This window comes from Carcharodon carcharias, chromosome 31 (assembly GCF_017639515.1).
Source record: "Carcharodon carcharias isolate sCarCar2 chromosome 31, sCarCar2.pri, whole genome shotgun sequence".
Taxonomy (NCBI): domain Eukaryota; kingdom Metazoa; phylum Chordata; class Chondrichthyes; order Lamniformes; family Lamnidae; genus Carcharodon; species Carcharodon carcharias.
The window spans coordinates 1,285,001-1,296,732 of NC_054497.1; the positions used below are offsets into that span (position 1 = coordinate 1,285,001).

General features: G+C 46.5%; 1 protein-coding gene across 1 annotated transcript in view; it reads right to left on the reverse strand.

Annotated features, from left to right (window-relative positions):
• Window positions 1-11,337, reverse strand: part of LOC121271819 (cytochrome P450 2J2-like) — a 38,601-nt gene extending 27,264 nt beyond the window's left edge. The window contains exons 1-4 of the mRNA XM_041178110.1: window positions 11,021-11,337; window positions 5,996-6,158; window positions 3,766-3,921; window positions 1,311-1,471 (exon numbers count right to left, since the gene is read on the reverse strand). Of these exons, the coding sequence (XP_041034044.1) occupies window positions 1,311-1,471; window positions 3,766-3,921; window positions 5,996-6,158; window positions 11,021-11,254 (714 nt within the window). The 5' untranslated portion in view covers window positions 11,255-11,337. The remainder of the gene's footprint in view (window positions 1-1,310; window positions 1,472-3,765; window positions 3,922-5,995; window positions 6,159-11,020) is intronic.
• Window positions 11,338-11,732: the final 395 nt, after the last annotated feature.

Genomic DNA, 11,732 nt, shown 5'->3' on the forward strand with positions numbered 1-11,732 from the left:
CAACCCAGCCTAATCAGGCTCTTCACTTCCAGCTCACACCCTAATACTTTTTAAATGTGGGTTTCCTCCTCTACCAACCTCCAGGGAGTGAATTTCAGACCCCCCACCACCCTCCGAGTGAAAGGAGAAGAGGGGTGACCTGATCTTTATCCTATGAAGGGATTTCATAGACTAGTCATAGAGATAATGTTCCTCTTGTGGATGAGACCGGAACAAATACCATGATTATAAGTTAATCAGGGATCCAAGAGAACCATCTTTACCCGGACGGTGGTCAGAATGTGGAACTTGCCACCCATAGCGGGAAGGAACGGCTGGTAGGATCAGACAAAATAGGATGGAAGGATGTCCATGGGGAACATAAGCTTTTAGCTGATGGATGGGCTACATTCCAAAGGGCTTGTGGGTGTGTTCCCTTGCTGATAAAGTCCACACTCCCGCCCATCGGCCAATCAGTAGATCTGGTCAAGGTTGGGTGGGGCTCAAAGAACGTTTACTCAAACAAGGCCTGGCCATTAAGCTAGGATGGACTTTCCCTTCCCTGGACTCCCTGAATGGTCAACTCCTTTATGGACTCCTACCGTATCGGTACTCCCCTTTAAAATCAGGGTTCAGTCAGACCTTTGTTAAAAAAAAAGGAAGATTTTATCTGGTACTTTATAACCAAGAAGTATTTTTGAAACGTAGTCATTGTTGTAATGTAAGAAACGTGGCAACAATTTGTGCACAGGAAGCTCCCACAAACAGTGCAACAATGACCAGATAATCTGTTTTTATGATGTCGATTGGGGGATAAATGTTGGTCAGGACACCAGGAATAACTCCCCTGCTCTTCTTCAACATATTGCCATGGGATCCAACATCTACCAGAGCAGGGACATAGAGTGTAGCTCTAACATCTCGTCTGAGAGACAGTGCCTCCGATAATGTGGCACACCCTCAGTACTTTTTAAAAAATTCATTCATGGGATATGGGCATCGCTGACTAGGCCAGCATTTATTGTCCATCCCTAATTGCCCCTTGAGAAGGTGGTGGTGAGCTGCCTTCTTGAACTGCTGCTGTCCATGTGGTGTAGGTACACCCACAGTGCTGGTAGGGAGGGAGTTCCAGGATCTTGACCCAGCGACAGTGAAGGAACGGCGATATATTTCCAAGTCAGGATGGAGGGGAAATTGCAGGTGATGGTGTTCCTACTGAAATATCAGCCTTTATGTTTTTGCTAACACCTGTAGGCATTAGTACCTCCATTTTGAGGAAGCGTTTCTCTTAGTCCCAAACAAAAACTGTTTAAACATGTTAATATTTTTACCATGGCCCAGAATCCTCCTTGAAGCTTCAGGACCTCGTCGAACAGCTCGACCAGTCGTGTGAATGTCTTGTCTTCGTAATGGAAACACTTGCCCAAGATGATTTTGCAAGTCACATTGGAAACGGCGCTGACGATGAAAGCGTGGGGATCAAAGGAAGAACCTACACAAGAACACAAAGCTGGTCAATCTGATTCAGGGAAGTACGACTCTTTCAGCTCTCTGCCTGAATGCAGGCCCGACCCACACTCCGCAGCCTCTCTCCACGGGTAGGGCAAGGAGGCAGGTCCCGAATCCACCCCAGCCGGACTGGGGACCAAAACCCTCTGCTGTTGGCTCAAATTTAATCCACACCTGCTGTCTGGCCAACTGACCCCCCAACACACCACCCCTCCCCACCCCCCCTCCCCCCGCCGCTTCTCTCTCCACAGATGCTGCCTGACCCGCTGAGTTTTTCCAGCACTTCCTGTTTTTATTTCTTTCTTTGTAGCCTGGCCTGCTCCTTTAGCCTTGGCAAAGGAACAAAGAAACAGGAGGAGGCCATTCAGCCCCTCAAATCTTTACTGCCATTCAATAGAACGGGAGAAGAATTAGATTGGATGACCTGCACTTTAGTTTCAGCTACCGACCCTCTATGACCCTTAATACCCTTAACCTAGAAAGGTTCCTGATGGGTTAAGCTGGCCTTGGATTCTTCCAGAAGCTTTCTAAATTCTTCCACCCTTCCACTCCCCTTTAATTGTCCTCATTCCCTTTAATTAGGTGTGCAAGTGATTCTGCCCTTTCACCAGTGGTACCTCTCCATGACTCATCTGAGGTTCTAAACAAGCACACAAAGATTGGAGAATTGGAGAGAGCGCTGCTGGAGTTTGACAACTGAAGGTGATGTTGATATTTTTGTCATTGTGTTAGAAGGTGATGGGGGTGTGTAAGAGGTCATTGACCTTGGGGGACAATTTAGCTGACCTCAGCCAACTGCAGAAAGAACTTGGCTCTGGAACAAAAGGGCGTTGCTAAACCCATTTAGCATTATCAAACACTGATATTAGTACGGCTCCACGCATTACTGTGCCCTGTTATAATCAATAATCAACAAAGGCCTATAAGTTGCTAAACTAATTAGGTCACTGTAAATTCTGGCCACAAAGTACTGAATTAATTAGATCATAGTGAATTGTGGCCACAATGGATGAAGCGATTAGATCACTGTGGTCAGTTGAAATCCTGCCTACATGAAGGAAGGAACTCTGAAGCGAAAGAAAGGCATAAAAAACCTGTCAGCTTTATGCGAAGGAAGGAGAAAAACAGGAGAGAGAGAAAGAGAGAAAATGGGAGAAGAAAGGAAGAGCAAAGGAGAGAGGCTGATTTGCAGACAGACGCAGGAAGAGGAGTTTGGCTGGTCACCCACGGAACCCACTTCACCAATGGAAGGCCGACCAGGGGGGTTTTGTCGATTGTAGTTTTACTCAATAAAGAAGGTTGAGAACGGGTTTACAACTGAATTCTGGGGGGATTGAACAGCCACGCGTAGAGGACGTGTTACCCAGGGAGGGGTACGGGAATTCTCCCCACGGGTGGGATGGCCCAGCTGTTGAAGGGTCATGAGGACTCGAAACGTCAACTCTTTTCTTCTCCGCCGATGCTGCCAGACCTGCTGAGTTTTTCCAGGTAATTCTGTTTTTGTTTTGGATTTCCAGCATTGGCAGTTTTTTGTTTTTAACTCCTCTTCCTTGGTGGCTGCAGTACTAGCAGTGGCCACCACTCGAACCTGGTGCTGCTGAGAGCACAGAGCTGCTGGCCATTTGATAGACTCTCAAAGGTGGGACTTCCTCTCCAGTTTGGGATGGAGGTCTCGCCTTTAGTCCAATTAATGCCCTGCGGGGCATCAGGTAACAGCAGGGATGCATTCCCTGCCAACTCTCCAGCTGCCAGAGCAGGAAACCCTACCATCCAAAAAAATCCTACCTGGGAAATCAAGTAACATTGTGAATAAATAAAAACTGGAAATATGCACCAGGCCTATCGACATCCCTTTCACCACAAGCCAATGAAACTTGGGCTACTTGGCTGTGTCTCAATTGCCTCAGAACTGGCGTTGGCCACTACAGAAGTAGGGATACCACCAAATGAATTCTGACGATTATGGCTTTGAAGAGGCACACCAAAGGATGAAACATCCCCTAGAATGGCCTCTACTGCCAGAGCCATGAAGAACTGAAGATCCGGAGGTCTTCAATCTTGAGCCAGGGTCTTGTGGAACAATGATGTGACAAGGTGTAGCAGCACAAGAAGAAAAAGCATTTATAATGGAAAGATAACCTAACACTTCAGATGCAGCATTAGAGCCATGGAAATCTAAAGGCAACTAAACATAGTCAACAGATCTTGCACTAATATCCAATGAGCCACAGAGAGCTGCTGTAGAAAGGAGTCACGGAGCAGTGTACACATTCTTACCTTCTGAGGCTCTGAAGGTTTCAGTCAGGTACTGGGCCTCTTCCAGAATTTTCTCCTCAAAGGCACATTGTCCAAATTGCCCAAATCTTCTCAAGACACTCAGTGCAAACCTGCGTTGCTGAATCCAGGACCTGCCAAAGGGGGCTGTTATAATGCCTGAGAGAAAGGAGGAAAAGAATGGATTAAAACATAATAATCAGTTTCTGCTATCTGCAGTTTACACAGTAAAGTAGGCTACAACAACATTTCTGAGGCAATTGAGACACAGCCATGTGGGATCAGGAGTAGGTCACTCAGCCTCTTGAGCCTGCTCTGCCATTCAATGAGATCATGGCTGATCTGACTGTAACCTCAACTCCAAATTCCCACCTACCCCTGATAACCTTTCACCCCCTTGCTTACCAAGAATCTATCTAGCTCGTCCTCTGCTTCCACCACCCTTTGAGGAAGAGAGTTCCAAAGACTCGCAATCCTCTGAGGGAAAAGATTTCTCCTCATCTCTGTCTTAAACGGGTGACCCCTTATTTTTAAACAGTGTCCTCCTAGTTAGAGATTCTCCCACAAAAGGAAACATCCTCTCCACATCCACCCTGTCAAGACACCTGAGGGTTTTATATGTTTCCATAAAGTCACCTCCTACTCTTCTAAACTCCAGCAGATGCAAGCTTATTTTGCCCAACCTTTCCTCATAAGAGATGCAGGATGAAAATTACGCAATATAATAGCAATCCACTATTGGTTTCCCCTCAACTAAACTATTTAAATAATAAGCTTAAGTTCTGAGATCTCCCACGAGAAGGCGTTATAGTAAGCTGTGATCCATGGCTCAATTAGCACTTTCGCCTCTGAGTCAGAAGATTATGAGTTCGCGTTCCAGAGACCTGAGCATATGATCCAAGGTGACTGTCCAGTGGCAGTACTGAAGGAGTGCTGCATTGTCAGAAGTGCCATCTTTCAGTTGAGACATTAAGCTGAGGGCCTGTCTTGCTCTTTCAGGTGGACAGGAGAGATCCCCATGGCATTATTTTGAAGAACAGCAGCTGATCTCCATGCTGTCCTGGCCAATACATATCCTTCAAGCAACAAAATTAAAAGAGATGATCTGGGTAATATCACAATGCTGCTTGTGGGGGCTTGCTGTGTGCAAATTGGTGCTGTGCTGCTGTTGTGGTGTGGTAGATGATGTGTGCCAGGCAGATAAAATCCAAAAAGGAAATTTGGTCATGCCAGCACAAGGGTTTTGCAATTTGTATTTATTTTGAGATGCATGCACTCAAGACTCAAGTCCACTAAGACTTTAGAGATTTTAAAAAATATATTAAATTATTTATTAACAAAATAAAATATGTCAAGCACATGCTTAAGACTACAATTGCTGCTTTAATAATTCCTAAAATTCCTAATTAACTCGACTGCCAGTTACACCACCTTTAAGGTAACAGTCCAAAAATAGATTTTAGATTTTAAACAGATCCAGAAAATTAACACAATACCCTGGACAGTGGAATTCCAAATGGCTTTTCTCCAGCTTCAGTTTCAGTAGACAGCAGACTTATGCACAAATACGGGAGGCTTCATTAAGGCTATTTCACACACTTTTATTAGATCTCACATGGCCTCCTCCTCAGACATAGCCCTTCGTTCTCCTTTATATGTGTTTCCCTCTTTTAAATAAGTAAATTCTATTGTTTCATACGTCTTTGAAACCTAATCTTCCACAAAATATAAAAACTTTCATGTTGCTATTACTTATTGTCAGTGACATTTGGAAAAATAAACACATTCCTTAGCCTTGCTTATCTGGCTAGTTATAAACAGACTGACATCCGTTTGAAATTCAAGTCTCTGTTCATCTATCTGAAAATGTAAATTCTCTTCACACCTGACATGCTAAGCCAGCATCCATGTTTACTCATTAGCATGTCAAGAACCTAGCTTCTTTTGATGAGTTAAAGCTCGAAATGTAATTAAGTCGCATACAGACAGACCCAACTATATTTACCCCCATAAACCTGCCTAACAATAAACCAGAAAAATACAATGAAAGTTATTATACTTTCATGACAGCTGCCTATGCTTCAAAAGCTCTTGATTGGCTGTAAGGGGATTTAGAACATCCTGAGGTTGCGATAGGCGCTATACCAATGCAAGTCTTTCTATGTTGTACGAAGGAACCATAACTAATGCCAGTCGCTTCATAAGAATGAACAATATTTTAAGAACTTATTACCTTGACCTTTTGACAAAAGGTCAGTTATACGCAGGTAAGGTCGCCCCGCAAATGTTCTGCCTTGATGTACCAATGCCTCTTGGATTGTCTGAAATCCATTCAGAACGATAATAGGTATCCACAGCATATCTATTGTAAAAATGTTCCCGTATTTCTTGGAGAGCTATTTAGGAACAGGAAAGAGAAAAATGAGTTCCATCATCAACTATTTGGGGTATGGGGGTGGTGTTGGTAGGAGGGGGGGGGTGGTGGTGGTGGGAGGGGGTGTGGGGGTGTTGGGAATGTTGGTGGATGGTGGGGGGAGTGTATTTTTCCTGACCTTTCCCACCATACGCTGTGGAGTTCAACATCTCAGTGATGCCACCGATGGGATCTCTTCCCTGAGGCCTGGTTGACAGACTGGGCCTCTAGTTAGGCGGGGAGGGTGGGGGGGTAGTGGTGGGGGGAGGGGGTCAGTCAGTGGAGATCACAGCAGCCGGTCAATCCATGACAGGGACAGGGATGGGGAGAAGGGGACTACTGTGGGTGGGGGAAATCAGGGGAGGGAGGAGATTGTTCAGATGGGCTGTCAATCCCAGGAGGGTCATTGAGTATTGAGGGTGGAGGGGATTTAGAATGAGTTTGAAGGTAAGTTGTGCGGGGTGGGTTAATTGGTGGGGGGGGGAAGGGTTCAGAATTGGATTTGGTGGAAAGTCATTGGGGGTGGCTGTGTCATCGTGGAGACCTCTCCAGTAGACACTTGAATTCAGTGGGTAGGTGTGAAGGTATATCTCCCTGGATCTACCAAGTCCTCTCCTCAGTGAAGCTGCTGGATTAACCGGCACTCAGGAAACCCCCACACAAACACAGAAAGTGCTAGAAAAGCTCAGCTGGAAAGTCTGTAGAAGGGTCATACGGACTCGAAACGTCAACTCTGTTTCTCTCTCTCCACAGATGCTGCCAGACCTCCTGAGTTTTTCCAGAATTTCCTGTTGTTGTTTCAGATTTCCTGCACCCACAGTATTTTGCTTTGAACTCAGGAAACCCTGCCATTTATCACATTTAAAATTCACGCCCTTATTGTCGCATTTAAAATTCCAACCCGCCACCTTGGGAAATGTTCATCACCCGCCCGGCACTCTGAGTTTTGTGCGGATGTGTTTAGCAGTGGGACCAAAACCTAGAACCGTTAAGGTGCAGAAAGAGGCTATTCAGCCCATTGTGTCTGCTTTGGCCAAAAAAAGAGAAAAAAGGAAATTAGCCGCTCATTTTTAATCCCACTTTTCAGTGCCTGGTCCATGGCCTTTGAGGTTCCAGCACATCTGGTGCAGATCTTGGTATCTTTCAAATGAACTGAGCATTTCAGCCTCAACCACCAATTTAAGCAGTGAGTTCCAGACACCTACCACCCTCTGGGCGAAAGGTTTTTCCTCACATCCCCTCTAATCCTTCCGCCATCATTATGACAAAGCCAATGGTAAAGGTTGAGCTGTTCAAATCCCAGAGGGAAACTTGAAACAACTGTCATAACCCATTTTTGTAATCCGTATGTTTCTGAGATGCCGGCTTTGAATTCAGTAGTAATAAGACCACTGAGTCTCAAGAGGTTTTTTCTAAAACAAAATTAAACATTTAATAATGCAAGAAAGATTGTAAGCACATACACATGTCTACAAAATTACTACTATAATTACAAAAATCCCCTAACTAATCTGACTCTCAATCTGACCCTTGGTAAGGCAACAGTAAAACACAGATTTAGATAGACCCCTGACATAGCACATCCTGGACAGTCGCTTTCAAAATGATTTTTCTTCAGCTCTGGGTCCTTGCAGACAGATTTGAAGCTTACAGGCTGGAGGCTTTAGATCTTACAAACTGTCCTCCTTTTACCAACAGCTTTTTCTTCCCTTATACATATTTTCCTCTTTGAATGCAAATTTTCATTGTCGCTAGGGTTTTTTTTGAACTTTAAATCTTCTAACAATAAAACCCTTTCATAATGCCCAGTTTACTAGTAAGCTTTGAAAAAAATAAACACATCGGGCTGAATTTTGCTGTTGACGAGCAGGGGGTGGGACCCACTCACTGATGTGTAAAATGATGTGGAAGGATGTTGGGGGGAACTCCCGATGTCACCCTGCCCTATTTAAATTTTCAGGAAGGTGGGGTCACAGCCAAATCAGCTGTGGGCCCAGCGACCTGTCAACGGCCAACTGAGGTCATTGACAGGATCACTGAAACAATTAAAAAGGACCTGCCCGTCCAACCTTAAGGTTAGCGAGCAGGCCAGGAGCCCCGGTGGCAACTAGAAAATTAATGAAACCTTATCCACCGGTGGGATAAGGTTTCACGTAGCGTTTAAAAATGTTTAATAAAGTTACAGTGTAAATTATGTTTTGGCCCGCCCATGTAAAATGGCGGTGGGGCCTGCTTCTCCGGCGGGGATCGACTCCCCTCTCGCCAGAGATTGGGTCAGGCCCGCCCGCCCGACAGCCAGAAAATTCTGCCCACCGTTTCTGAGCTTCACCCGGTTAGGTGTAATATTTCACCCGCTCTTTTTGAACAGTCTAGTTAAAAATGCAAATTGCCCCCTTTATTACCTGACCTTCTATTTCCCTATGTTTATCTAGTTACCATTTCAAACCTACTCCTCTTCTATACATCAAAGCCTCTAGGCCAGCTGGCTTTAATCCAATTAAACACGCCCACAGGCCAGAATCTTTAGCTCGGTAAGCTGGCACGGGGCCTGCCTGACCGAGCATGAATGACGCGCGATGACATCAGCCGAGCGTGCTGACATCAACGCGCAGTCACGTGATAGTTCGGTTGACTGGTGCACGCCAGAGCCGGCAGCGCCCCCCCCCACCGACAATTGAAAGGCCTGTCAAGGCCATTAAGCCAGCGATTGGCATTAATTTTTCACTGCCCGTTCAACCTAATGATGGGCGGGCAGGCGGGCGGCAAGGCCTTTTTCTCGGAAGCCTCATCCACGGGCGGGATAAAGGGGATTTCCAAAAGCAAGTATAAATAAAATAAAAACTTCATTTTATAATTAAAAACGTGCCCCCGCTCACGTTGACACGGTCACATGAGGGGACATGTTTAACTAGGTTTTTCTGCTCTTTATTATTTTTTAAAACTATCCCTTCGTCCCCCTGAGGCAGCTCCGTGCGCAAAGTTCGCACTGGGCCTGCTCGCCCTCCTCCTCCTTCTCCTCCCCCAGTCCCCGGGCCTTAACTGATGTCAGCCTCGGGCGGTGGTTGGCTTCTCAATAACCCCCCGTCCGACACCCCCGTCGATCCCGCGAGCCTAGGGCAAAATTCTGCCCATAGGCACAGGAGCCACTAAACTCTACTTTAAAATAATTTCCAATAACATTGTAGACGTTATATATATCTTCTTGACGCCGATCACCTTAAATCCATGGCCCCTGGTCATTGACACCTCAGCCAGTGGAAAACAGGTCTCTCCTGTCTACCCCATCTGGACCCCTCATAACTTTGCACCAGTAGGTCACCCCGCCCTCAGCCTCCTCTGTCCTAAGGAAAAGCACACTCGTCTATCCAATCGTTCCTCATAGCTGCTGTTTTCCAGGCCTGGTGACATTCTGGTAAGTCTCCCCGGCAGATTGGACACTGGCTGTCCCAGGGCTAAATGAAATGCTTTGTGCTTGTTCGGCATCCAAAACAACAAGCACAAGGCATTCTAATTTCTGAATAAAAATAAAAAATGCTGTAAACTCTCAATAAGACAGGTCAGACAGCATCTGTGGAGACAGAAGCCTAGTTAATGGTCAGGTAAGTGGCCTCTCATGAGAACTAATCACTACATTCTTTGCTTAGTCAACCACAAATAATTATCTGGCCACTTGGCACAATCTCAGGACGCCCTGAAAGCACGATACTATGTGATTACAGTGTTAATGCCTCCTCCATCTTTCCTTATCTAAACCTATCACTGTAGCCCTCTATTCCCTTTGCTCCCCTATGATTGTCTATCTCCCCCGTAAATGTATCTATACCATTCGCCTCAACCACTCCCTGTGGTGGCGAGTTCAACATTCTCATCACTCTTTGGTGAAGAAGTTTCTTTTCTGAATACCCTGTGGGATTTCTCGGTGACTATCTTATATTGATGACCTCGAGTTGTGCTCGTCCCTGCAGGAGGTAACATCAGCCGCGGTTTTCCACCTCTGCCGTGCCGGCACCTGCCGTGGGGTCCATTGACTTCAGGCAGGATCGGGCGATGCCAGCGGCTGGCAGGCAGGGCAGGGTAATCCCAGGCATTCTCTTTCATAACCTTTCATAAAGGTCCCCCCCTGCCCCCACCACCTCAGCTGCCTTTGCTTCAGAAGAGACCCAGCCTATCAACCCTTCCCTTTGATTTGTGCCCCGCACATTTTTGATACCTTTCTTGTGAACCTTCTCTGTGCCCTCTCCGGGGGTGGGGGGTGGAGGGGGGGCTCTATATCAGTGATGGGCAACCTAGGCGAGTGAGTGGGCCGCACAAGAGGCCCTCCACTCAGCGAACTGCAAGATTGAAACTGGGCGTGGGCACTAACCGGGACCCCATGAATAAGGATTTTTAGGGCACCCCAGTTGAACAATAGTGGTGCTTTAATTGGGCGCCTGTTCAATCAGCACGCGTCTCACCTCACAGTGCCCTCTCTTTGGGTGCGTGTCACTTTAATAACACTGGTCGGGAAAATGCTACACGGACGGGAACCAGCAGAATCAGGCAGCCCTGCGGGTAGGCAAGGGTCAACACGATGTCTCGCGGGCCGCACTCAGAATGCAGGTTTCCCACCAGTGCTCCATGTCCTTATGACCATATGGTGACGGGAATGCAGTTCTTTCCTTGCTGATGGACAGAGTAAAGTCTGGCCTTAATAACTAAACATTTGGGGTGAGCTCGTGTGGCGATATTATTTCTGTTGACTTCAATCGACAGGATGATGGAAAATGTCAAAATAACACTCCACCCGCCCACCCCCCTCCCCCACCCGCCCCTCCCCCCTCCCCCTCCCCCCAGCGCAATCATTACCTCAACCATGTCAGCATGGGGAGTATTTTGTTGAGGATGGAAGATATTTCCAAAAAACGACCAGGCCGAGGGCCCTGGGGGGAGGTGGCTGGTCTTTCTTGCTTGGGTTGCCATAGCTACCAGTAAAAAGACCACCAGGAATATCAGGAGCGCCTGTAGGTCGAGCCAGTGGAAAGGAAGCATCCTCGGCAACAGCTTCACGCTTTCCATTCTCAACTTTCGAAACCCTCTCATCAGCTTTTTTATTAATGTTGCTCTTTGGACGTTGATAGATGGGCAAATATTTATGAACCAGCCGGCCTTTTCAAAGGCTTGTTTTCTCCTTCCCCCAAGGGCACTTGCTGTAATCAGATAGGTTAGAGTCCAGCTTCTCAGCTTTCATTGTTCACTGTTTGCACAGGAAGGGGAGGTGGACAAGCCACCAGAGGCTCAGCTGGGAGATATTTTGCTTGCGTAATCTGGTTTCACTTGCCAACAACTCCTGGCAGGGCTCCCAAAGCCACCGATTCTCTCTATATTTGAAAAAAAGGTCCTTTGACAGGCTTTATGTCCCTCATTAATGTATGTTGAAGAGCTTTCCTGGAAAATAAGATCCCCATGTTGCAATGTAGGAAACACAGTGGCCAGTTTGTGCACAGCAAGCTCCCACTAACATGTTTTTTAAGCTGAGGTGTTGGCTAGGACCTCAGGGAGAATACCCCTAGCTCTTTCT